Genomic DNA, 25,255 nt, shown 5'->3' on the forward strand with positions numbered 1-25,255 from the left:
AATAAAATTATCCACACAATAATATTGCTTTTGCAAACATCCACATTACTTCAACTTTCCAAACAAACCACCAACCTTTGTCTTCCAACATACATCTGATATCTTTATATATCCACGCATAAAGATTACGTGGAATGGGTTAACCCTAATCACCTATGGGGTCCAACATAGTATAGGTTCCGCTCTTCACATGCCATGTGGGATAAAACAATTGCATTATTTGACTGGATCACCCTTTCCATACATCGACGCAGACATATCAATGGGAAGCACATAATGCGGCTACATCCATGCTGGAATTGGCCTCATAAGCCAAAACTAAAAGCCCATATCAGGGATACCAATGACCATCTATTTTTAAATGCCAAAATACTTCACAAACTATTCTATTTATGTGGAACGCCTCTGTTAGTCATACTCCAGCTTCGAATGCAGACTACCCCAGCGATTGATATCCCAACAATCCCAACTTCTGTTCCATGTGGCCTGCCATTCCATACACATGTAGGTTCATGCTTCGAGAAAACTTGGGCATACTGACTGAAAACTTGGGTAAACTGATCGAATTGCCATTACTGGGTATTCCCGCCAGTACTTCATACACATTGCTTCTCCCTATGCTTGCATCTCAGATTAAATAATTGTCGCGACGGATAATCGAGCCACAGGTTTATTCGCCATGGAGCCAAGCAGGTGAGCGTTTTGTCTACTAATCCTTTGATATTTATGGAGTTTTGCCTGCAACTTCAGCGAAAATTTTATTTCACTGTCATAGCCTATTTTTTTGGATTTGCTTCTAGAATTGGGCTTTTCTGGGGTTTTATGTAAACAACGAACAGCAGACAGGCCGAAATCACCAAGCTTATAACATTAAGATCCACTACTGTTATGAATTCTGTCCATGCATGCTTTGCAGGCACAAGTGTGCAGCGTGCTTCAGGCAATTCTGCAAAATGGAGCATCTTGTGGAGCACATGAAATTGACTCATCATTCTGGACACGAGCCCATATGCGGCATTTGCCATAAACATTGCAGGTTTTATGATTCTTTAAGGGAACATCTTGATGGTACGCTTTTCTCTCAATTAAATTAGCATTGCACCTCTTTTGTTAGGGCTAGGGTATACGTTTTATCGGTATGCTTCATGATCAGATAGTATTGCAGGTTTTATGAATCATTAAAGAGAGCATCTTAACGGTATGCTTATCTCCCAATTAAATTAAACTTGCATCCCATTTGTTAAGGTTAGGGTTTGGGGTTATAGGTATGTTTTTCATCAAATAGCATTGCAGGTTTTCTGATTAAAGGAGTATCTTAACGATATTATTCTCTCCTCACTTAAAAAACCTTGCACTCCTTCTGGTAGGGTTAGGTTAGGGGTATGTTTCAGCGTCAGATAATTTGTTCAGATATATGGAACTATTTTGAAAGGATGCCAGTTTTTTGTTGTGTTCTTATGGATTTTGCTGTTATCTACTCAAACTAACTTATCAAGGTTGGCACGGATAACCCTGAAGACGCATGCTTATCTTAAGAACTAAAAAGTTTACTATTCTTTCTGGTTGAAAGACACCCTATCACTACCAGAGAAAAGTAAAAAATTTAAAATAAGATAGAAGAAAAGCTTTTGGATATTTTGTTCAAACCTTGACATACATTTTATATTCTATTTTTAGGGGAACATCTAACGTCAACATATAAAATGTGTGAATATTTTTTAAGGAATTTTGTTGAAAGTAACTATGCTGCATGTGTTTCCAGAATGTGGAATAGGAGGCTGGGGTATTTGGAACAGTTGGAGTACACCCCAATTTTTTTTGAGGGGATGACCATAGGAGAACGTCCTCTCCATCTTCGTAGTTCTCTAGTTCCTCCTCTATTTCATCTACTTTAGGTACTAAACAAATACGTATCAACGGGTGTAAGGAGTTAGCACATCTTGGCCATTTGAAAGTTTTAATTGTTGAAGAACATGTAACTTCTCTCTCTCTCTCCCATGTGATAAAATTAGAGGGAGGGAGGTCACATGTGATAATAGAGAGAGAGAAAGAAGTTGCATGTTCTTCAACAATTAGAGCTTCCAAATGGCAAAGATGGGCAATCAGGAACAAAATGGCCAAGATGTGCTAACCCCTTATGCTGTGCCTTATTTGAATTTTGAATTGTGTGAGATGGAGGAGGAATTTGTTGACGACGAAGATGGAGAGGAGGTTCTCCTAAGGTCACGAATATTCCTAGCCTATGTTATTTGCAAATTTTGGAAAAGAAAATCTTTGAGGGGAAGCCCATTAGAACATGTTTAGGTTAAGAGTTGGTCCTTAAAAAGGGAATGGGAAGAATCCGAGCTCCCTATTGAGGATAGAAGTCTTTAGGTAAATGAAGAAAGCCCTATCCTTTTTTCAAACATTTGCATTAAGGAGTGTTTAGGTGGTAAGGGCTCTTTTGACAACATTGGAACTCGTGGATACAAACGCTCCCTAGGATAGAAGGGAAAGAATTATCTAGATGCAAATTAAAGCCTATAGAGGATAATACCTAGAAGGAAGATGAGGGAATAGAAGGGGGTTTGGCATTTGATCTAGGCCAACCATTGACAAAATATCGAATATCTGACCTGACCATGGCCAAAAAATAAGTGAATGATGATAAACAATTGACTATTAAGGGGGCCCTTTTGAGTAAGGTCAATCTCTGACAAAGAGACCCGATGATATTTCTCTTCTTGAATGCGAGAGGGTAAGGGGGTGCCCATAAGAAGTTAGCCCTAAAAAGACGGTTGTCTAAATTTAGGCAGAATACTACTATGATTTAGGAGATTATTTGCAAAGCGGCAAAAGCAATGATGGTTCTTTCTTTAGTCCTGAAGGTTTGGTCCTTTTGTTCATTGGATTTAGAAGGAAAATAAGGAGGAATATATTATAGGTTGGAAAGATTCTATAGAACTAATAAATTCGTCTTTGTTACACAATTAGAGCTCAGAAGGGTGATCGAAATTTGACAATGAAGTCAAGAGAGTTGTTGGTGGTGTGTTGGAGGGTGGGGGCTTGTGGTGCAATGCTAGGCAAGAACTCTTATTCCTCTTAGTTGTTTGAGGATATGGGGTTGTGTGATGTGGAACCTAATCAGCTTGTTCCTACATGGAGGAAATATAGAAGTGGAAGAGAAGGGGTCTCAAAGAGGCTCAACAGATTTTTGGTTGCAAAGATTATATTTGAGGAAACTGGGAGGTCTGAAGCTGTGGGTAGGGATAAATGGTTCTTTGGATCATCCCCGTATTCTGTTCCGAGTAGAAAAGGATGACCACATGCCATAAAACTCCAGGCCCATTTTGAATTCAACCATACATGGTTACAAGAAGAAGGGTTTAGAGAGCTGGTCATTCATTATTGGAGAAGGTTTAATCCAAACATAGGAGAGATGCTGAGTCGACAATTTGAAGAAGTTCAAAAAAGTAATATCAAATTGGACATATGATGAAAAAGCAAAGGAAGCTGAACAAATGCTAAATGAGATTGAGGAGGAAATAAGACTGCTGTTAGCCCCAAGGGTTAGCTCAACTGGTCGAGTCCCTGTTGTTAAGTACCTCGCTGATCGGGAGATCACAGGGTCAATTATCCTCGATGCCTTTGGGGTTAGGCCCTGCTAGTTTGGGCGACGGGCTTTAAACGATTCCCTTCGGGGTTGATCTGCCCAGATTTTCCAAGGGCAAAAAAAGAAATAAGACTGCTGTTTTGAAAATAACATTAAAGGTATCTTTATAGAAGAAGTGAGTAAGAGATTAAGATCTCTTGAAGAAGTAAAAAGGAGACTCTTGGAGCAAGAATAAGCATAAGCAAAATTTAGATGGAAAAGCAAGGCTATCTGGTTGTCAGAAGGTGACAGAAATATGAAAAATTTCCTAAACTTTTCGGAAGTTACTAAAGACTCAAGAGGAACTAAAGTCAGTCTTAGAGTCCTTTATAAAGGGCAAAGATAGTCCGGGGCCAAATGGATGGACAGCTGAACTTTATATGGGATTCTTTGATTTCTAGGAGGGAGAGTTGTAAAGGTTTTGGGAGCCAATAGATGCAGCTTATGTAGCTTTGATTCCAAAGAAGAATGAACTGGAGACTTTTGCAAACTATAGGCCTATTTTTCTATGCAACTCAAGTGTACAACTACAAATTCACAATGAAGATCCCGGCAAATAGACTCAAAATTATATTTTCAGGCTTTATATAAAAAAAGCAGTCCATGTTTCTCTACAACAGTCAAATACATGATGCTGTGAGAACAGCACAAGAAGCTCTTCATACAATAAAGGTAAAGAAACTCCGGGCTTTGGTTAAGAAAATTGGGCTGGTTACATATAACAAAGTGTGTTGGTTATACCTCAGGCTGTTATTAATTCAAATAAGAATGAAGGTCCAAGTTGTGAACTAAGCATTGGGTTGTCTCTCCTCAGCCTCTTATGCAGTATTAATAAATGGATCTCCCTCCAGATTTTGTGACGGGAGGGATTCAGGCAGGGTTGCTGAATGTCCCCATTCCTATTCTTATTGGTGGCAGAGGGTTTAAGTAAGTTAATCACAGCTTCCAAAAGGGAGGGATCTATCAAAGGTATCAAATTGGGAATGTCAGTTACTCACTCTCACTGACACATACTTTATTTGTGGATGATGTAATGTTGTTTGGAATTGGAAGGAAATTTTGACCACAACAGGGATGGAAACGAATAATCACAAATCTTCTATTCTATTTAATGGCTTGGAGGAAGACAAAGAAAGGCAATTAACCCATGTTCTACCCTATATTTCTATAGGGTATAAAATATCTGGGGTTCTGTCTTAAACCTAATGATTACAAACTAAAAGAATGGCAATGGCTTTATGAGAAGATTGAAGGAAGAGTGACAAACTAGTGTTACAGATGGCTGTCGTCTGGGGGAAGGTTGATCTTGGAAAAATCAGTGCTAGGTGACATACCTGTTTAGTGATTGTTCTTAGCATATACTCCTAAGTGTATGCTGGACAGAATTAGAAGAAAATGCTTCAGTCTCCTATGGACAGGGAAAAGAGTAAAAAAAAAGATATAGCCCTGGTCAAATGGAGTATAGGCTTCCAAAGCCAAAAGATGCAGTAGGTTGAGGTATGAAAAAGATACATCTATTTGGCCAAGCTCTGGCGGAAAAGAGTGTGGAAGATGATGCAGATCGAATGTTATGGGAGAGAAGTATATAGGTCCTGCATTTGTGTAGGACTGGATAAGAAGAGAGGCCAAGCCTTCCCGAGGAGCATCAGTTATTTGGAAAGCATTAGTGAGAGCCTTCCCACTGTTAGGGAGGTAGTTGGTTTGGAAAGTAGGTAACGGAAGCAGAGAAAGGATCTTTATGTTATCAGATCAGAGTAAGGAAGCAGAGTAGGTAATGGGCTGTTCACCTAACCTTATGTTATCAGATCTGTTAAAAAATGTCCTCAACAATAAGCAGATATATCACTTAGCAGATGCTGCAGATAAGGTTCCAGTTCTATTTGGGATCAAGGATGGAAAAATGCTTTACAATTGGAACTCAAGTGGAAATTAGCAGATGTATTCAGCCTGAAACATGATGCCATAAGGCTGAAGGATAAGGTAGATGAAATCATTTGATCAAAAGAACAAAGCTTATGGATGCTGCACAGCAAAACTAGTGTATGAAGGCAGAATAGGGGAGGAGCAAGGATATGGTCGTTGATAATCTGGAAACTGAAATCCCCCATAAAAATGATTCTCTGGTTGGCCTTATTCAACCAGTTTCTTACCCGGGGTAATATTGATGCAGGTGGTAGTTTCGGAAGGCCTTCTACATAGGCTTGGTGTCCTAGCATGTGGAAGACAGTATTTGCCTCTTCTAGGTGCTTGCTTGGCGGAGTAAGTGATTTATGTCTTCTTTCCTAAGTCTAACTTAGGAAAAGTACAATAATTAAAGTCAATTAATTATTGTGTACCATTAAGTCATTTTCTAAGGATAAATAATTTAATTATTTAAGTGACTTATAAATAATCTCAACCATTGATCTCCAAGATGTTTTAGAAGGGAGATTAGGGTTAGGGATTTGACTTAATGAAGATTATAAAGGAGGCCTAGCGAAGAGGTGAGGAATCAAGATACACAAAACTCAAGTGAGTGAATCATCACGGAGAGTGCGGGTTTCTCTAGTGAGATGCCTCAATGACTAGAGCGCAGAGAAGGAGAAATGCAAGTAGATTGCAGGGTCGAGTTGCTAGAGGGAAATTGTTTTGATTTGGAGGAGGCCAAGTTGATGGAAGGCAGAGTTTACCCTAGTGCGCAGTAGTGGTGCACGCAAGGAGGACGTAGGTCAATTTTGCTGGCTAAGTATTTGGGCCGATTTCTTCGGGACGCTGATTTCCTACAGGCCAAATTCCTTGGGCTGAATTCATTCTGTGTGAGCTGAGTTGCAGGTTTCAAATGTTGTATTTCTCCTTGTATCTCTATGGGTCAAAAACGAGATTTTCTAGACAATAGATGATGGAGAATTGTTGTGGGTGAATTATTTTTGCAATGTGTGATTGGTCTCTCTGAATTATTAATTTTCGTTGCATATATTTATTTCTAAAAGTTTTTTTTTGGCGGAAAATCTAAGCAAATCTACCCAAAGTGATCGCATCTTGTCGGACAAACTAATCAGAGCATAACCCCATGGGTGTCGAGGAGAATTGACCCCATGACCTCTGTTATGAATATAATTCATATAAAGATAATACATATAAATATAAATATAAATATAAATATAATAATAATTAATAATAATTAATTAACTAATAGTTAGTTAGTTAGTAATGAAGAGGCATGTCTTAGAGACATGACCATTCATGAAAGGACACCTGCCTAGGGTATATAAGCAGACCCTCATTCTCATCTATAATCATCTCATATCTTTTGTACACTCAACAATTCTATATATAATTATTACTTGTCTTATCATGGATATTTATATATTTCAGATATTCTGAATATTCTGCTCTGTTTATGAACCTTGTTCGTTATATTGGTATCAAAGCGACGTTGGCAAATCCTGGCCTTTGGCCATCAAATTGTCGTCGCAACTAAAGCGTTTCGCTACATGAATTGGAGTTTCTCCATTTTCGGTCAGGTCCTTGGCCACTTAAAAAAATGATTTGGAAAAAAGATTATAAAAGAAAAGAGTTAAAAAAATATTTAATTAATAATAATAATAATAATAATAAGGCCTTTGGCCATTGACATTTCAATGGTTCTAGTAAAAAAAAATAGTCTGATATAAATTTTGAAGGAGAACATTCATATATATAAAAATGTTCTACATTATTGATAAAAAGTGCATGATAAAGTCAAAAGGGTATCTTCCCAAATATCATTAAAACTATATGTAAGAGGAGGAAGAGTAGATAAGATCATTTTGATTCTTCATTAAGTGGTTTACAAACTTGTGGTTTTAGCAACCCATGGTAATTGCCCATGGTATTTTCAAGGTAAAAGAAGAACAAAATGAATACAAAATCTCTTTATGTGAATGGTAAGTTTTACTTTTTACGTGGAGAAAATTAACTGAGCCAAAGGCACATAAGTGGACATATATTTTGTATTATACCCCAAAGAGGTGAATAACCACGTTTCACTAGGGTTGTAACTTTTCAAAAAGAAAAAAAAGAAGATTATAAATATATATAGAAAAAAATTTATAAAAAAAACAAAATAAAGTAAAAAAAAAGGGAAAAAAAAGTTAAAAAAAAAAAAAAAAAGAGAGTTTAAGAAAAAAACAATTGTTGAGAGTATATATATTACCAAGGAAGGTTATCAAGTCAAGAAAAATGGAGCCTAATTCGAAAATAATGAAGGAAGTAGTCAAGATGAGTCCCACACAACAATCACTATTTTGGACTAAATGTCCAAGTTGTCCAGACGAAATTGGATATACATATATCCAAAAAAGGTGCAATTTACGTTGTCCAAGGTGTGGAAGATTATTTAGTAGAGAAGAACATCAAGTCAATGAGCAGATGCAAATAAAACGATTAAAGGAAGAAATCACAAAACTTAAAAAAAAAACGAAGCATCAGAGAAGAAATATAAAGATCTCGAAGATAGGTTTCATGAAAAATCAACAGAAAGCAACGAAGAAATTTGGCGTCTAAGGGACCACAATGAGAAATTACTTTCACAGATAAAAAAGTCCAAGGTTAATAAACAAAGACTAAAACAAGAAAATGAAAGTTCTGATAAGGAACTAAAGGAGAATCTATCAGAAAAAGAAAAAGAAAATTTGTGCCTAAAAACCCTTAATAAAAAATTATAAGAGCACATAAGAAATTTAAAGATAAAGAGAAAGAAGCTTAAAAGTGACAAGAAATCACTAAATGACAAGTTAGAGCAACTTCAAGTAGTATTGAAGCCTCTAGTCATTTCAGTCCAAGTTGAAGATAAAGAAACAAACACTGATCTAGTCAAAGTCTTAACTCAAGTAGAGGATAAACCTACTAAAGTGAAGACACATGTAGAAGTTGCAATTCAAATGATGGACATTCCAAATGATGATTCAACAACCAACTCAACAACAACAAGCCTGAATGAAATTAGGAAACAACCACTAACATGATAAGGGAATTCTAACCAGAAGAATTATTTATCGACATCTGAATCACAAGAGTAGACTTTCCAATCAATTTGCGTACCAGTATCACTCAAAACATAAACGGCAAATTTATGTTCCCAAGAATACCGAAGTTTGCAGAATCCAATCCTACAATAACTATTCATCACAAATTTTCAGAGCAGTGTTGTGGGGGAGTGGCCCCCCTCGATCCCGCTCCCAATCCGCACTCCGGGCGGGGGAGCGGGTCGGGAGCGCGCTCCCTAAAAAAAGTTTGCGCTCCTTGCCTTTTTGGGAGTGTTTAGCCTTTTTTGCAATTTTTTTTTTGTAGTAATGTTCCAAATGCAATTTTTTTCAAAGAAACAAATAAGTTTTGAGTGGGGTAGCTTAATGATCAAGCCTATGGCCCTAGTATTGATATGTGATTCATGGTAATGTTAAATTCTTAAAGTAAAAGTGACATTCTCATTAATCTTCATTTTCATATTTTTACTTCAATTTTTAACATTACCATGAAATGACTGAGGATGTTTGAGAGTGGTTCCGACCTCATTGGATTTCATATGGAGAAAGTAGAATTTTAGATTTCATTCAAAATCCAGTGGACTTATCAGTTTTTCAGGATTTCAGGACTTGGGGATTACAATGTTTCCATTGAATTTTGTCTTGTATTAGGGTATGGAACTCATATTTAATCAAGAGCACCAATCCCTCTATGTACCTTGATGTTAGTAACATTGGTTGTCGAACTCCTCTATCATGACCCTCCTAAAAATGTACGCATCACTCAAACAAAATCTTGACTTGACATGCTATGCTTTTTCTATCTTATGTTAATTCTTAGAGGGTGATATAAATGAAAAAGATCCCTATACAGATATAGAGGTAATGACAAAGATACCTCTGGATATTAATGCTTAGAGGGTGATATTAATGACAAAGATCCTGATTTTCCAACAAGACTAAAAAATTAGACATTTCTCGTGGTGGCAAGAGGCCCAAGAATAAGAAATAGACAATAGATTTACTTGTCTTTTCTAGTTTCTAGTAATTTTTATAACTATTGACTCTTTCATATTTATTATGATATTTTTTTAAACAATTTATGACAATTTAAGTTTGAAGTTGGCAATTATAACTCATTAGTAATGAATTTATGAATATGATGCTTCATGAAAGTTGAAAGTTGTTTCATTTCATTTCATGTTAGATATCATTTGTTGTAATGGTTACACTTAGCTTACAAGTACAACTTTGGTGATCAATGATGATAAATGTTATATATTGAATTTTGAAAGCTTGAAACTTTAAGATTGATGAATCATGAGACTCAATATTTTGTATGTTACTATGTTACTAACTTGTGGATGTGGTTGATGAAGATTATAACTTCTAGATGATTGTTGTTATATGGTTCAATCTATGTCTTTTTATGTTTTTTATATCTAATTCATCATTCTACATGTTTTTGTTGACATATATGTATCAAAATATAAAAAATATAAAAATATATATATTATATAAAAAACGCTTCGGGATTCGCTCCCAAACCGGGAGCTTCTGAAAATGTCGCTCCTGCACCCGTTTTCGCTCCCGCTCCCCGCTTTCGCTCCCTCTCCCAAGTAACATTGTTCCAGAGATTAGAAGGTTCCACAGAAGATTAATCTAGGATGGTCTGATCTGTTCTCAGTACGACAATTTTGTCTATCACTCAGTGCATCATATCATCTTGTATCAACAAAGATGAAAGTTCAGAGACAAGAAGATATTCTCAGTAAGATTTGAGGACAAGGCTTTTTGAAGAGAGAGACAATGTTATGAATATAATTTATATAAAAATAATAAATATAAATGTAAATATAAATATAATAATAAAAAATAATAATTAATTAACTAATGGTTAGTTAGTTAGTAATGAAGAGGCATGTCTTAAGAGACATAACCATTCATGAAAGGGCACCTGCCTAGGGTATATAAGTAGACCCTCATCTAATTTGTAATCATCTCATATCTCATATCAATTCCTATACAATATTCAATATACAGCTACATGTCTTACAATGGACATTTACGTCTTTGAAGTATTTTAAAGATTTTCGCTTCGTATACGACTTTTGGTCGTTACAACCTTCTAATGGCGAGATGCTTTAACAACGAGACTTTGACCAATTAAGCTATCCCTCGGGGCTTATATTTATTTCTAGAAGTTAAAAATACCAGTGATTTTATTTTTCGATGATTTAGTGCTTATTTAGGTAAATAAATAAATTATTAGGTAAAAATAAATTGCCTTGAGAAAATAAATTTGGCTGGTATTCAAAATTTAACATGGTGTCAGAGTATTCTAGAAGACTTTGAGAGTGAGATCTGAGATCACGAGGGTTTGTAGTAGTGAGTTTCCTTTTTGCAGCAGCGTAATTATTTTTTTAAAATTTTGCAGCTGGGTTTTGTGGCCATGGTCAATTTGTGGAGATGGGATCATTGAGCAGTTTGCGATATGAAGGCAAGTTGGATTGGGCAGCAAATTTCAGTCCCTGGAAGGAGTGAATTACCATGATTCTGAAGATGAATGGTTTGTGGGATATTGTGAGTTGAGACATTCAATTTCCTTCAGATCCAAACCTTGCAGTGGAACAAAAGATCAAAGATATGAAAGCAAGTTGCATAATTTTGGATGGTGCGAGGGATCACATAATTATTCACATATCACGGGAGGATACATCATATTGGACAACAAATGTGGGTAGCTTTGACTGGTCTTTATGAAAGTTCAAATGAAAACAGAAAAAATGGTGTTGTAAGAGAAATTAGACAACCTCAAAATGAGTAGATTTGAGACCGTGACATCTTACCTCACAAGGATCCAATAGGCTCATGATGAGCTTACAACTTTTGGGGAAACTGTGACTGATTCAAAGCTGGTTAAAGTGGCTTTGAAGGGCTGCGTCAAGCACTGGACCACCTTTGTTGATGGGGTCCTTGCAAGGCAATCTATTCTTGATTTGAGTTGGTTGTGGTATAACTTCATCTAAAAGGAGATATGGGAGAACTCATTGGCTGGAGGACAACGAAAGGGTGCCGAGGATAAAGATGAGCTTGCTCTTGCTGCACAAATGAAATAAGGCAAAGCGAAGGCCAAGCAAAGCGAGAGTGGGGGAGGATCTTCATAGAAAAAAAAGGAAAAGGACATGAGCAAAGCTAAATACTTTGCTTGTCACAAGTTCAGACATTTTGCCAGTTGGTGCCCAAACAAGAAGAAAGGCAAGGGAAAGACTGCAACAACTACTATGCAAATGGAAGAGATGCTTGAGAAGTTTGAGAAAAACTTCGCTCTAGTGTCTTGCCTTTTTGGAATTGTCATGAGAGGTGTTTGGTTCGTGGACAGTGGAGCATCTTGCCATATGACGAGATTTAGAGACATTTTCATCCACATGACCAAGGGGCCCAGGGATGTATATCTGGAGCTTGGTGACAAGGCCAAGTATGCAATAGAAGGCACTAGGAGTATTGAGTTTCAGATGGACTCAGGTCGCATCATGGAGGTGAATGAAGTGTCGTATGCATCGAATTTGGAGAAGAATCTTCTTTCAATTTTGGCCATAGAAGATAGAGGATTAGAGGCTAGCTTTACTGGAGGTGAAGTGGTTGTTGGGCCAAAAGGACTAATCTCAGCAAGAAGTGGGTGATTGGAAGAAGGGAGAGGGATCTCTATCTGTTGAGAGGATAACTGATGAAGGCTCTCACACATGAGAGTGATAGCTAGAGCGAGATTTGGCATAGGATGATGGGACACCTACACTACAAAGTTCTCCCTATGTTGCAGAGGACTGTGATTGGTTTTCTAGAGATTAGGGTGGAGCAGGATGCGGTGTGTAAAGGGTGTGCACTGGGTAGCAAGCCAAAGTTGCATATCCTCACAGTGAGACTAAGTCTAAGGGAGTGCTAGACTTGGTGCACTTAGATATTTGTGGTCCTATATCTATGACATCGATCACAATGTCCTTATAATTTGCAACATTCATATATGATTATTCCAAAAAAATTTAGATCTACTTCCTGAAGGCCAAGGATGAGGTCTTCGATCAGTTTCAGGAGTTCAGGAGAACGAGACTGGGAAGAAGATTAAGGTGTTGAGATCTGATAATGGGGGCGAGTATGCCTTCAACAAGTTCCAAGATTTTTGCAAGGAAGCAAGGATTAAGGAGTTCACGTTACCTTACAACCCATAGCAGAATGGGGCTGCTAAGAGGAAGAACAGGACCATAATGGATGCAACGAGGGTAATGATCTATGATCAAGAATTTCCTATGGTTTTGTGGGTAGATGCTTGCAATACAACTGTGTACGTGCAGAACAAGAGTCCTCACAGGATATTGGAGGATATGACTCCTGAAGAGCTGTTTACAGAAGTGAAATTGGATGTGTCATTTGCGCATATTCGGTAGTCTAGTTTATGTCCACGTTCCCATAGAGAAAACGACTAAGCTGGAGCCCTTGTCAGAACGAGGTGTATTTGACATTTGTGCGCTATAGTGAGGTCTCAAAGGCCTATTGAGTCTACATTCTAGGACAGAGGAAGGTGCTCTTGTGTCGGGATGTCAAATTTGATAAGGTAAGGTGCCTTAGGAGATCTCATGAGAAGGAGCTAGCAGTGGCAGAGGAGCAGGGGCGAGAAGCTCCTAAGGCTGAATAAAGGTCAACAACACCAACAACAGGCACACAATTAGCAGATCTGGAGGATGAGCTGGATATTCCTTCGAGCTCTACCAGGAGGAGGCCGAGATGGTCCCATCAGACCTTGCGAGATGCTAAGGAGCATGTGGAGGCTCCTAGCAGCACTTTCACACAGATTAGACCACCTACTAGATTTTCCAGTTATTTGGCATTGTCGAGCAATGTCAGCGAGTCTGAGCCTTCCACTTTTTAGGAGGCTATAGGTGACTAGGTTTGGAGGGATGCCATGATAGATGAGTATAGCTCCATCATGAGCAATGATGTATGGGATATAGTGTCGAGATCAGAAGGAAAGAAGTTGAGTGCTTCTGAAGGTGAATTAGTGGATTCCACATTGTACAAGAAGCTGATGGGTTCCTTGATGTATTTGGTCAACACTAGGCCAGATAAATGTTTTGCTGTTTGCTGTGAACACACTTAGCCAGTTCATGGTAGAGCCGAAATAGGTTCATTGGGTGGCAACAAAGCATGTGTTGAGGTACCTACGAGGTATTGTAGACTTTGGTTTGGGATATGTTAGAGTTGGAGGAGTGGAGTTGCAGGGGTAATGTTGATGTGGGTGGTAGCTTTGAAAGGTCTTCTAAATAGAGTTGGTGTCCTAGCATGTGGAAGACAGTATGTGCCTCTTCTAGGTGCTTGCTTGGCGGAGTAAGTGATTTATGTCTTCTTTCCTAAGTCTAACTTAGGAAAAGTACAATAATTAAATTCCATTAAATATTGTGGACCATTAAGTCATTTTCTAAGGATAATTAATTTAATTGTTTAAGTGACTTATAAATAATCTCAACCGTTGATCTCCAAGATGTTTTATAAGGGAGATTAGGGTTAGGGATTTGGGCCTAATGAAGATTATAAAGGAGGCCTAAAGAAGAGGTGAAGATACACAAAACTCAAGTGAGTGAGTCATCACAAAGAGAGCGATTTTCTGTAGTGCGAGTCGCTTAGTGACCGGAGCGCATAAAAGAAGTGCGAGCGGATTGTGGATGAATCCAGGTGGTCAAGTGGAGGAAATTGCAGGGCCAAGTTGCTGGAGGGAGATTGATTTGATTTGGAGGAGGCCAAGTTGCTGGAAGGCTGAGTTTTCCCTAGTGTACAATAGTGGCATGCAAGGAGGGCGTTAGTCGATTTTGCTCGCTGAGTATTTGGGTTGATTTCTTTCGGAGGCTGATTTCCTAGAGGCCTAATTCCTTGAGCTGAATTCATTGTCTGTGAGTCGAGTTACATTATCCGGATATTGTATTTCTTCTTGTACCTTTGTGGGTTGAAAACCTATATTTTCCAATTATTTTTGCAATGTGTGATTGATCTCTTTGATTTAATTTCTGCTGCATATATTTATTTCTAGAAGTTAAAAATACTAGTGATTTTATTTTTCTGTTATTCAGTGTTGATTTAGGTAAATAAATAAATTTCTGGGGATAAAATAAATTGCTGTGGGAAAATAAATCTGGTTGGTATTCGAACTTTAACAGGTAATTGCTATAAAAGGACATGGCAGGGTCCAGGAAGATGTTTTCTGTGTAAAATTAGTATAGTCTGTAGATCATTTGGTAATACATTGTTCCTTTACTAAAGAAGTTTGGATTTAGGCATTGAATCTAATAGGAGGCAAGAGAAAGTGGGAAGAAGAACTACTTCAACCAACTTTGAAGGATAGTGCAAGGATAAATCTGTTTCTGTTATATAAAATTAAATAGTTTATAATTAGTAAGTAATTAGGAAAAGGGCATGATCTTTCACCAAGAGGCACCCATGGCTGTATTTAAGCTAAGGCCTACCACAATTGTAAACACTATTAAATATTTAATAATATCTATTCTTATTTCTGCCAATCAATGAATTGTGCGCTCCATTTGGTATCAGAGCAAAGTTTGACATCCCTGGCATCTAGTTCCACTACTGCTCGCCCTTGTGCTCTGCCTTTCACCTTCCTTTGTTTGTGCTTTCTGCTGTTGTTGTGCTTTTTCTGCCCTGCCACATTTCCGCACTTCATTGCTACGCCTTCCACATGCTGTGAATCATCCTTACCTTGTTCCTCCGCCTGTACTTCGCCATCACGTCACCTGTTTTTCGACTGCGTCACCTCTGATTCTTCGTTGCGTCCTTGTACCATCGTTCCGCGTGGTTCCCATTTAACCTTCCGTGTGGTTCCGACCCACTCAACGCTTCTGTTCCTTGTTCTGTGTCGGCTGTTGACCAATCATTATTACATTTCTCCACTAGTCACTATTCTTATTTCCAAGTCTCCGTGTTGACCACTGTCATTCACCGTGGCTCGTCACTCCATCCACCGTTGACGTTTCATCACCATCCAAACCTTTATTTATCCACATTTTCGTTTAATAAGTTATAAAGTATATAATAATATAATAATATAATTATATAATTAAAGTTATATAGTTATATAATAATATAATTATAATGTAATGATATAATTTAAAAACAAAAAAGAAGAAAAAAGAAGAAGGGGTTTTTCTTAATTAAAAAAATAAAATAAAAAAAATTAGGATCAAGTTAAGAAAAGTTAAGTTGGATAAGTATACTCCACCGCATACCCGATCAATGGCTTCATCAATGTCGATGGCCGATTTCAATAAAAGATTAATAGATCTGGAGACTAAGGTGACTGGACATGGTGAACAAATCGAGGCGCTCCAGGATACATCAAAGAGAATAGAGAGTCATCTTGAGAAGAACCATAATGAATTTAAAAGGGCTCATGCAATCCTTTCAAATACGGTGATCAAGCAATGGTGATGTTGACCTGTATTTGTGACAAGTTGAAGATTACACCTGATCAAATACCCCAGAATAATGAAGCTACTCAACATCTCAATTCTCTGGATTGTCAAACTCGTTAGACTTGCATGAGAAATCCAAGTCTCCAAAAGCATCGTCCATACCCCATCAACAAAATAGTAACACGAATTTTCAAAATATGTAGCTCTGGAATCAATTCTCAAATATGCAGCTTGCGAATCAACACCCTCTCTTTACCCCAATGGTTCTGACATATCAACGAAGAGCAAAACTTGAACTCTACAAATTTGACGGTAACAAGAAGTGTATTGTTGCATGGTTCAATAAAGCAGAAGAATATTTCGAGATTTATGGTATTGACAATGATGATGAAAAGATCATGCATGCATCCATGCAAATGGAAGGCAAAACATATAATTGGTATATGTGGTGGAAAAAGACGACACTTGCTATCAGTTGGAGGAAATTTAAAAATATGTTCTTTAAAAGGTTCCAAGGTGTCAAAAAAGAAGAGTTCTTTTCAGTACTCACCAGACTACAACAAAAAGGAGATGTGGACAAATACACTCGAGAATGGGAAACTTTAGCTACACGAGTACCTGGGTTATCAGAAACCCGTTTCATTCAATTCTACACCACAGGTCTTAAGCCCCATCTCTAGGCTGAGCTTGAGCTTCATGACATCACTTCTATAGAAGTAGCAAGATAGAAGGCAAAAGTTGTTGAAAAGAAGCACGAAAAGATGTAGTGGCCAAAAGTGTATTCGAGATGAAGATTTTCCCAAGATGCGAACATGCATAACACAAAATATGTTCCACCACATCTTCGTGAAGGAGAAAAGACTAACTTGGAAATGCAAAGAATGAAAGAGGGCAAGTGCAAACGTTGTGGCGAAATTGGGACCCTAAACATAGATGTGTTAAAGGAAAAGAAACCAAGAACCTGTATAAATGTGAAGCAACTAATTATTAAGACAGTGAAGAATGAGATGTAGAAGAAATTGAAGACTCCCCAGAATTTTCTCTAGATCCAGTTAACGAGAATATTATGCAAGTGTCTTTATCGGCCATGACAGGTATATCGCAACTGTAGACATTAAAATTAAAAGGACATATCAAGAAGAGCAACGTAATGGTTATGATTGATACCGGTAGCACCGACAACTTTTTGGACTCAATTGTGGCGAAAAGACTCAACATTTTTACATTTCCCATGCCCAACATGAAAGTTATGGTAGCTGACGGTAAGAAAATTGAAAAAGTAGGGAAATGCCATAAAGTCAAATTACAAATTCAAGACTATAATCTAGAATCTTCGTTCTACACTATACCATTAGGAGGAGTGGATGTGGTCCTAGGTATCCAATGGCTTCAAACCCTAGGTACTTACTCTGCCAACCATCAAAAGCAGTTTATAAAATTTAAATGGGAAGGGCAGAAATACAAGTTATATGGGTTCTAGCCCCTTGAGAATCAAATTGTATCATCATCCCAAATGATGAAAATGATTCGGAAGGGAGCACCAACTTATTTAGTACAATGTCATCAATTAGAAATGTTAACTTCAAATCTGGTCAATGAAGAAGCATCGGAAGTCCAAGAGCTAATTCAAAAGCATGAAAAAGTATTCCAAGATCTTCCAATGAAGTTGCCTCCTAAAAGAGAAATCGAGCATACAATCGAAGTCAAATCAGGATCAAATCCCATTAACATCAAGTTGTATCAATATCCACATCATCAAAAAACCGAAATTGAAAGATTAGTCTAGGATCTTTTAAAATGTTTGCATTATCACAAAAAGTAGAAGTCTGTATGTTGCTCCAATTGTATTAGTTTGAAATAAAGATGGATCGTTCAGATTATGCGTCGATTATCGAAGACTAAACAAAATAACAATTAAAAACAAGTTTCCAATTCCTTTTATTGATGAAATGTTGGATGAACTACATGGAGCTAAATACTTCTCAAAATTGGACTTAAGATCAGGGTATTACCAAATCAGAATAAAGCTGGAAGGCATAGCAAAAACTGCGTTTCGAACACCTGAAGGTCACTACGAGTTTAAAGTAATGCCTTTTGGTTTAATCAATGCACCAACAACATTCCAAGCTACTATGAACGAGCTATTCCTCCCATATCTAAGGAAGTTTGTGTTGGTATTCTTTGATGACATTCTAATTTATAGTAAAACATGGAAGGAGCACCTACAACATTTGGAGCAAGTTCTTATTGTATTAGAAAAACATCAGTTCTATGCCAAGAAGTACAAATGCATTTTTGGGAAAGAATAATTAGAGAATCTCGGACATATAATATCCAAGGAACGAGTCAAAGTGGATCGTAATAAGATCAAGGCTATAAGGGAATGGCCCAAACCAGTTAGTATCTCCAAGCTAAAGGATTCTTAGGATTGACTGGGTATTATCGAAGATTTAGTAAAAATTATGCCCATATAACCGCACCCCTAACGAACCTTCTAAAGAAGAACTCATCTTGATGGAATGATGAAGCAAAAACGTGTTTTGAAGACTTGAAGGAAGTTATGTCTAATGCGTCTGTATTGGCAACTCCATACTTCTCAAACCATTTGTATTTGAGTTTGATGCTTTAGGTTTTGGCATAGGAGCAGTACTAATGTAGGATGGACACCCAATTGCATTTGAGAGTAGGAAGCTCAATAAGCAAGAACGTCTCAAGTCTACATACAACAAAGAAATGCTTGCTATTATGCACGCATTAGCAAAATAGAGACAATATCTCTTGGGAAGTAAGTTCTTAATACGAACAGATCATAATAGTCTTCAACATCTCCTCCAGTAGAAAACGCTATCTACAGAACAACAAAAATGGATAGAAAAAATTGCTACCTTCGACATGGATATATTACATAAGAAAGGGAAAGATAACATAGTAGCTGATGCTTTGTTTAGGAAGGATGAAGAACCATCATTACTTGCAGTTTCGGTTGTTGTTCACCAAAGGACACTGCTCACAAACAGATCATAGATCAGTACGCCGATATTCTTGACGTGTTTAAAACCCTCAAAGAGGGAGATAGTCAACGGCCTGAGCCAACGCGACTACTTCAGGGAATTTATTAATGTAAAAGAAAGAAAATTTACATAAGCTTCTCTCATGAACGATCACCTAACAAATGACCCTCCATGCTCTTTAAATAGAGATCATGGACCAATCAGGTGTTAAGCCACGAATCAAGTGTCGATAATACCGAGGACAAAATGAGCCATTAGATCACTTAATGTCTAGAACATATTGTGACCGTCGGATTGTAAGTTACAAAAAGTACATACTAAAGAAACACACTTTACCTAACCATACACTAGACCAAGTTATACTTAATTATTTCCTATGTGTCGGAATATCCTAACATCCCCCTTAAGAACAACTTGGGATAGGATTGAAGGATGTACAAAGATGACACAATAGGAGAAGGAAGGAGGAATTAAAGCCTATCCCCCCTTATTGACAACTTCCTGAACTCCAACTATAAATCAAAGTTTAGTAAACTTCGCCTCTATGAGAGCCTTTGTAAAGATGTCTGCAACTTGATCATCGGTTGAACAATATTGCATTTCAAGAACATGGTCATGAATGAGCTTTCTGATGAAGTGCATGCGTAGTTCAATGTGTTTGCTGCGTTGATGTTGGACTGGATCTTTGCATAGTTGAATGGCACTTTGATTATCACACCAAAATGTAGTCGGATGCTGTTGCTGAAAACCAAACTCTGACAGGATCTGACAAAGCCACAGGGCTTCCTTACTAGCTTCAACAATGCCACAACACTCTGCTTCTGCTGAAGAAAGAGAAATGGCACTTTGTTTCTTGCAAGCCCATGTAATAGGTCTAGAATCAAGAGTGAAGACATAACCTGCAGTAGACTTTCGATCATCAGGGTCACTAGCCCAATCAGAATCAGTGAAACCAACCAATAGAGGAGACGCTTTTGCATTGTAATGAATCCCAAACTGAACTGTACCTTGAACATAATAAAGTATCCTTTTAGCTGCTTTCCAATGACTTTCATGTGGGGTTTGCATAAATCGAGCAACAAGGCCAACAACAAAGGAAAGGTCAGGTTGAGTATGGGTCAGATACAAAAGTTTTCCAACAAGCTGACGGTATAAGGTAGCATCAACTTCAGGGGAAGTACAAGTGACTGAAAGTTTGGCTCCAGACTGAAAGGGAGAAGGGGTTGGCTTACAATCTTCCATGTGAAAGTGGCGTAGAAGATCACATGCATACTTGGACTGGGAAAGGGAAATACCTTCTTTGGATTGCAAGACTTGAAGACCAAGAAAATAATGCAAGTGTCCTAAGTTTGTCATTTCAAACTGCTTTTTAAGGTTGGACTTCACATGGTTTATAAGGTTGGGATCACTACCAGTAAGGATAAGATCATCAACATAAAGAACAAGAATGATAAGAGACTTACCCACTTTCTTGGTGTAGACAGTATTGTTAGAATGACACCTAGAAAAGCCAATATCTAAAAGAAAGCTATCCATTTTGGCATACCAAGCCTGAGGGGCTTGCTTGAGACCATAAAGGGATTTCTTAATTTGACATACAAGGCTGGAGTCTGTTTGTATAAAGCCAGGAGGTTGTTCCATATAGATTTCTTCATGCAAGTCCCCATGCAAGAAGGCGGATTTAACATCCATCTGATGGACTTCCCATTCGAAAGAGGCTGCAAGGGAAAGAACAAGGTGGATAGAGTTCATTTTGGCAACAGGGGAGAATGTTTCAGTATAGTCAATGCCTTCAACTTGTGAAAAACCCTTAGCAACAAGACAAGCTTTATGTTCATCAACTTTTCCATTTGGTCCAAACTTGGTTCTGTAAACCCATTTGCATCTAACAATTTTTCGTCCCTTTGGAAGAGGAACAAGGTCCCATGTACCATTTGCCAATAATGAACAATATTCTTCATTCATAGTTGCGTCCCATTCTGGATGGCCTGAAGCTTCTGCGAAGGTGTCAGGATCATAATTCATTGAAGCTTGAGCCAATAAAGAAGAGGCTCTATTGAACTGAGAACGTGTACGACGCTGATATGTAGGATCACCTGCAAGGGCACCTGCTGCATCCCGAGTAGCGCGAACCCATTTTGGAAGTTGAGGAGCTGAAGGATGATATGTAGGATCACCTGCAAGGGCACCTGCTGCATCCCAAGTAGCGCGAACCCATTTTGGAAGTTGAGGAGCTGAAGGATGATCCCGTGAAGGTGGGGGAGGATTTTGATCCTCGTTGTCATCATCTGAAGAAGGAATATTTTTAGAAGTAGAAGGGATAGAGACAGGTGGCACATTTGTCGAACTAGGATCATAGGCCAATATATTTTCAACAAACTTTACATCTCTTCTAATGATAACATTTTAGGATTTAGGTTGAAGAAGTCTATATCCTTTGATATCTTCATAATATCCAACAAAAATACATTTTCATTCTTAGGTTCTAAGGCTTTATGTTTCTCATCTGGAATATGGGCCCATGCTTCACTTCTAAAAACACGAAAGTGACTTACATATGGTTTAATTGAGCTCCATGCTTCTTCTGGATTGATATTCTTTAAAACCTTAGTAGGAGTGTGATTTACTATGTAATTTGCACAGTTAATTGCTTCTGCCCAAAAATTAAGACTAAGTCCTTTAGATTGAAGCATACAATTAGCCATTTCCTTTAAGGTGCGATTCTTCCTTTCAGTTACACCATTTTGTTGTGGAGTATATGGAAAAGTATGTTGCAATTGAATTCCATGCTCAGTGTAAAAGTTGATGTATTTGTTGTTAACATATTCTTTGCCATTATCAGATCTTAGCTTAAGAATTTTATGTCTAGATTGTTTCTCAACAAAGGCTTTAACGGCCAAGAATATGTTAAAGACTTTGAGTTTTAAGAAGTATATCCAAGTGCGTCTGGAGAAATCATCGATGAAAGTTAAGAAATACTTGTAGCCAGAGAATGAAACAACTGGAAGTGGACCACATAAATCACTATGCACAAGCTGCAAAGGTGTTGAGGCGTGCCAAGAGGCACGTTTTTCAAAATTATCCTGATGATGTTTTCCAAGTACACATTCGGAACAAACACGAGCTCTGCAAATCGCTCATGCCAAAGTTTGCTCACTTTATAATTATGAGCAACAAATATCGAGGGAAGAGTTGATGACCCAAAGTTGTTAAACTTATACAACCTTGTAGAATCATTAGCAATGCCAGTAGCTAAAATCTGTCTAAGATCTCTTAGGTCCTTAATTACAACATCATGAGGTGAAAATTCAACGGTTTTACCTTCACCTGAATGTGTTATCTGATATATAGATAGAAGGTTGCAGGATAAGGTAGGAACACATAATACATCATTAAATTGACCATTGTCTGGATGAATAGTTCCAGTCCCTACAACACTAGGAGATCTATCATCACCAACTTATATATTTTTGGTGTTACAATCATTTAAAGAAGAAAACATGGCTTTGTTTTTGGCCATGTGATAAGAAGCTCCAGAATCAATGCGCCACTCATGAGAATGAGAAGAAGAAAATACATTTAGTGCATCACTAGATCAAGTTGCTTGACAACCACATGCAGAAAGTGTTATTTCTGAAGATGAAGTTGAAGTTGAAGAGTGCTCCAAATGGATGTTATGCTTCTTCATTTTTGCTTCCAAGGCTTCCATCTTCTTAAAGCATTTGGATTCTAAGTGGCCATCACGATTATAAAAGTTGCAATGTCTATCAGTCTTCTTCCCTTTGTTTTTAGTTGCCTTATCATTTTGTTGAGTTGATTTTTCATTTTGAGACTGAAATGGCTTATGACCCTTGTTTTGTTTAGGACCATTCTTTTTAGGATGCTGCTTCTTAGGATTCTTTGAACTTGGTTGCTGCTAGGCTTTCTTAGAAGAGTTTCCAGTATTAAGAAGACCAAGATGTAAGAGTTTTTCTTGTTCTCTTATTAAAGAATCACAAAAGGCATCAAAAGAAGGGGACTTGTAGTCTTGTCCTTGAGAAATAGAGGTTTCTTTAGTAGAATGGAAGGTGGAAACAAACATAGAGTAGGTTGGTCCTAACTTAGTAAGAATGGAATAGATAAGGCTGTCATCTTCTTTTTTAACCTTAACACCTTCCAAGAGAAGTCTAAGGGTCTTGAACTTGCAAAAAAATCTTCAATGGAAGAAAAATTATTGGGGTCCAACGTAAGAAACTCATTTTTGAGTTGATGGGCTCTAATTTCATTTTTAATTCCAAAAACTTTATTGAGCTTTTTCATTGCTTCATCAAGGGTATCGATTTCTGTGATATGGAATCTAAGGTCTGGAGAAATAGACATCCCTATCAACCCACGTGCTTGATTTTGCTTATTTTGGCTTGTTTATCTTCATCTTGAGGTTTAGACTCTTGGCTTGAGGCTATTCTATAAATACCTTTACTTCTAAGTAAATCCACCATGTAGGATAACCACTAGAAGTAGTTGGTGTTGTCAAGAATAACTAGGCATAGACTTTCCATTTTAAAAGAAATTGAAGTTGTATATGTTAAAACTAAGTGTTCCATTGGAAAGATCTCGAAAAATTAGGCCGATTAAAAAAAACGGTTCTGAAAATGGCTTCAAGATGAAGAAGTTATTGCTTTTTGAAGAAAAGTTGTTGAAGATGCCAATGAACCACGTGAATGTTGGGAAGTTGATGATAATGTTATATTTAACCCCCCCTCCTTCCAAACTTAATCTAATTAGCTCACTTCTCAAAAAAAGATTACTTTATGTGACCCACTTTTACAATGGTACTTTATGAACTATCCACTAAATTGTAACTTAAATAAAAGATAGAGTGACTTTAGAATTATAAGTGACTCACTTTTTATAATGGGTGAGAACACTTTTACATAAAGTAACTTTAAAACATAAGTTACATGTGTTTTTTGAAAAAGTAACTCAACAAAAAGAAAGACTTGAACCCAAGATCTCTATTCTCATAAGGTAAACTTTAAACCAAGTGAGCTAGTTTAAAAGGTTAGTAATTTTTGGAAAGGAGGAAGGTCTTTTTTTTGCTCACTGAAGCTTTGGGTTGTGTGTTTACTTGAAAAACCCCTTTTTGCCTACACAAACAAAAAAACAACCACACAAACCAAATGGCCAAGCAAAAGTATGCAAGCCTTACAGCTTAATGGTAGATTTGGCTGGAGACTATATATTTTCTTCAATGTTTCTGATTTTCTGAGATCACACTAAGGTGTAACAGAAAAGAGCATACGCATGAGGAAAATCCTTTCTTTTTGTTTTTGGTTTGCCCAAATCGCACAGAGTCGCGGGGCAAAGAGCATATGTAGAAATGAAAGGTATAGATCTGGTAATAAAAAAATAATTATAGAGGACTATAAACCGAAATAAACAAAGAGTTAAACAATTATAACTGCAAATAAAGACTTTATACCTCCAAATCTTAAAAATGACGTAGCTAGAGCTACCAGAAGCCTTTTCGCGTGAAACAAAAGGGGTTGCTCACCGGAACAGATGCTCCTAACACAATAGAGCAGTCCTTTTGGCCCGAAAGCGGTTAGAAACAGTAGATCTAAGAAACGACAGTCGGATGTAGTTGTACCGGCTTCGGATTTGGATCACCAATGGATGCGGTCCTTGAATAGCCCTGGTACCATGTAGGAATTTATAGGGTAAGTTTCTTAGATAGAACACCAAATGACATTGCTCACAAACAGATCACAGATCAGCACACCAATATTCTTGACGTGGTTGAAACCCTCAAAGAGGGAAACAATCCACGACCTGAGCCAACGCGGCCACTCTAGGCAATTTATTAATGTAAAAGAAAGAAAATTTACATAAGCTTCTCTCATGAACGATCACTTAACAGATGACCCTCCATGCTTTTTAAATAGAGATCATGGACCAATAAGGTGTTAAGCCATAGATCAAGTGTCGTTAATACTGAGGAGAGAATGAACCGTTGGATCACTTCATGTCTAGAACATATCGTGACCGTCGGATTGTAAGTTACAAAAAGTACATACTAAAGAAACACACTTTACCTAACTATACACTAGACCAAGTTATACTTAATTATTTCCTATGTGTCGAAATATCCTAATAGTTCTCAAATGGCTTAATGAGATT

The 25,255-nt window shown here is 37.5% G+C and overlaps 1 protein-coding gene across 2 annotated transcripts in view; it reads left to right on the forward strand.

Moving 5' to 3' along the window:
* Positions 1-250: 250 nt before the first annotated feature.
* Positions 251-25,255, forward strand: part of LOC149187112 (uncharacterized) — a 53,397-nt gene continuing 28,392 nt past the window's right edge. The window contains exons 1-2 of one of the 2 annotated variants that reach the window (XM_089411287.1): positions 251-693; positions 917-1,068. In XM_089411287.1, the coding sequence (XP_089267413.1) occupies positions 680-693; positions 917-1,068 (166 nt within the window). In that variant the 5' untranslated portion in view covers positions 251-679. The remainder of the gene's footprint in view (positions 694-916; positions 1,069-25,255) is intronic. The other variant, XM_089411288.1, reaches the window with a different exon arrangement.

This window comes from Pinus tabuliformis, chromosome 3_1 (genome assembly GCF_031772625.1).
Source record: "Pinus tabuliformis cultivar Carrire ecotype Pingquan chromosome 3_1, CPIR1, whole genome shotgun sequence".
Lineage (NCBI taxonomy): Eukaryota > Viridiplantae > Streptophyta > Pinopsida > Pinales > Pinaceae > Pinus > Pinus tabuliformis.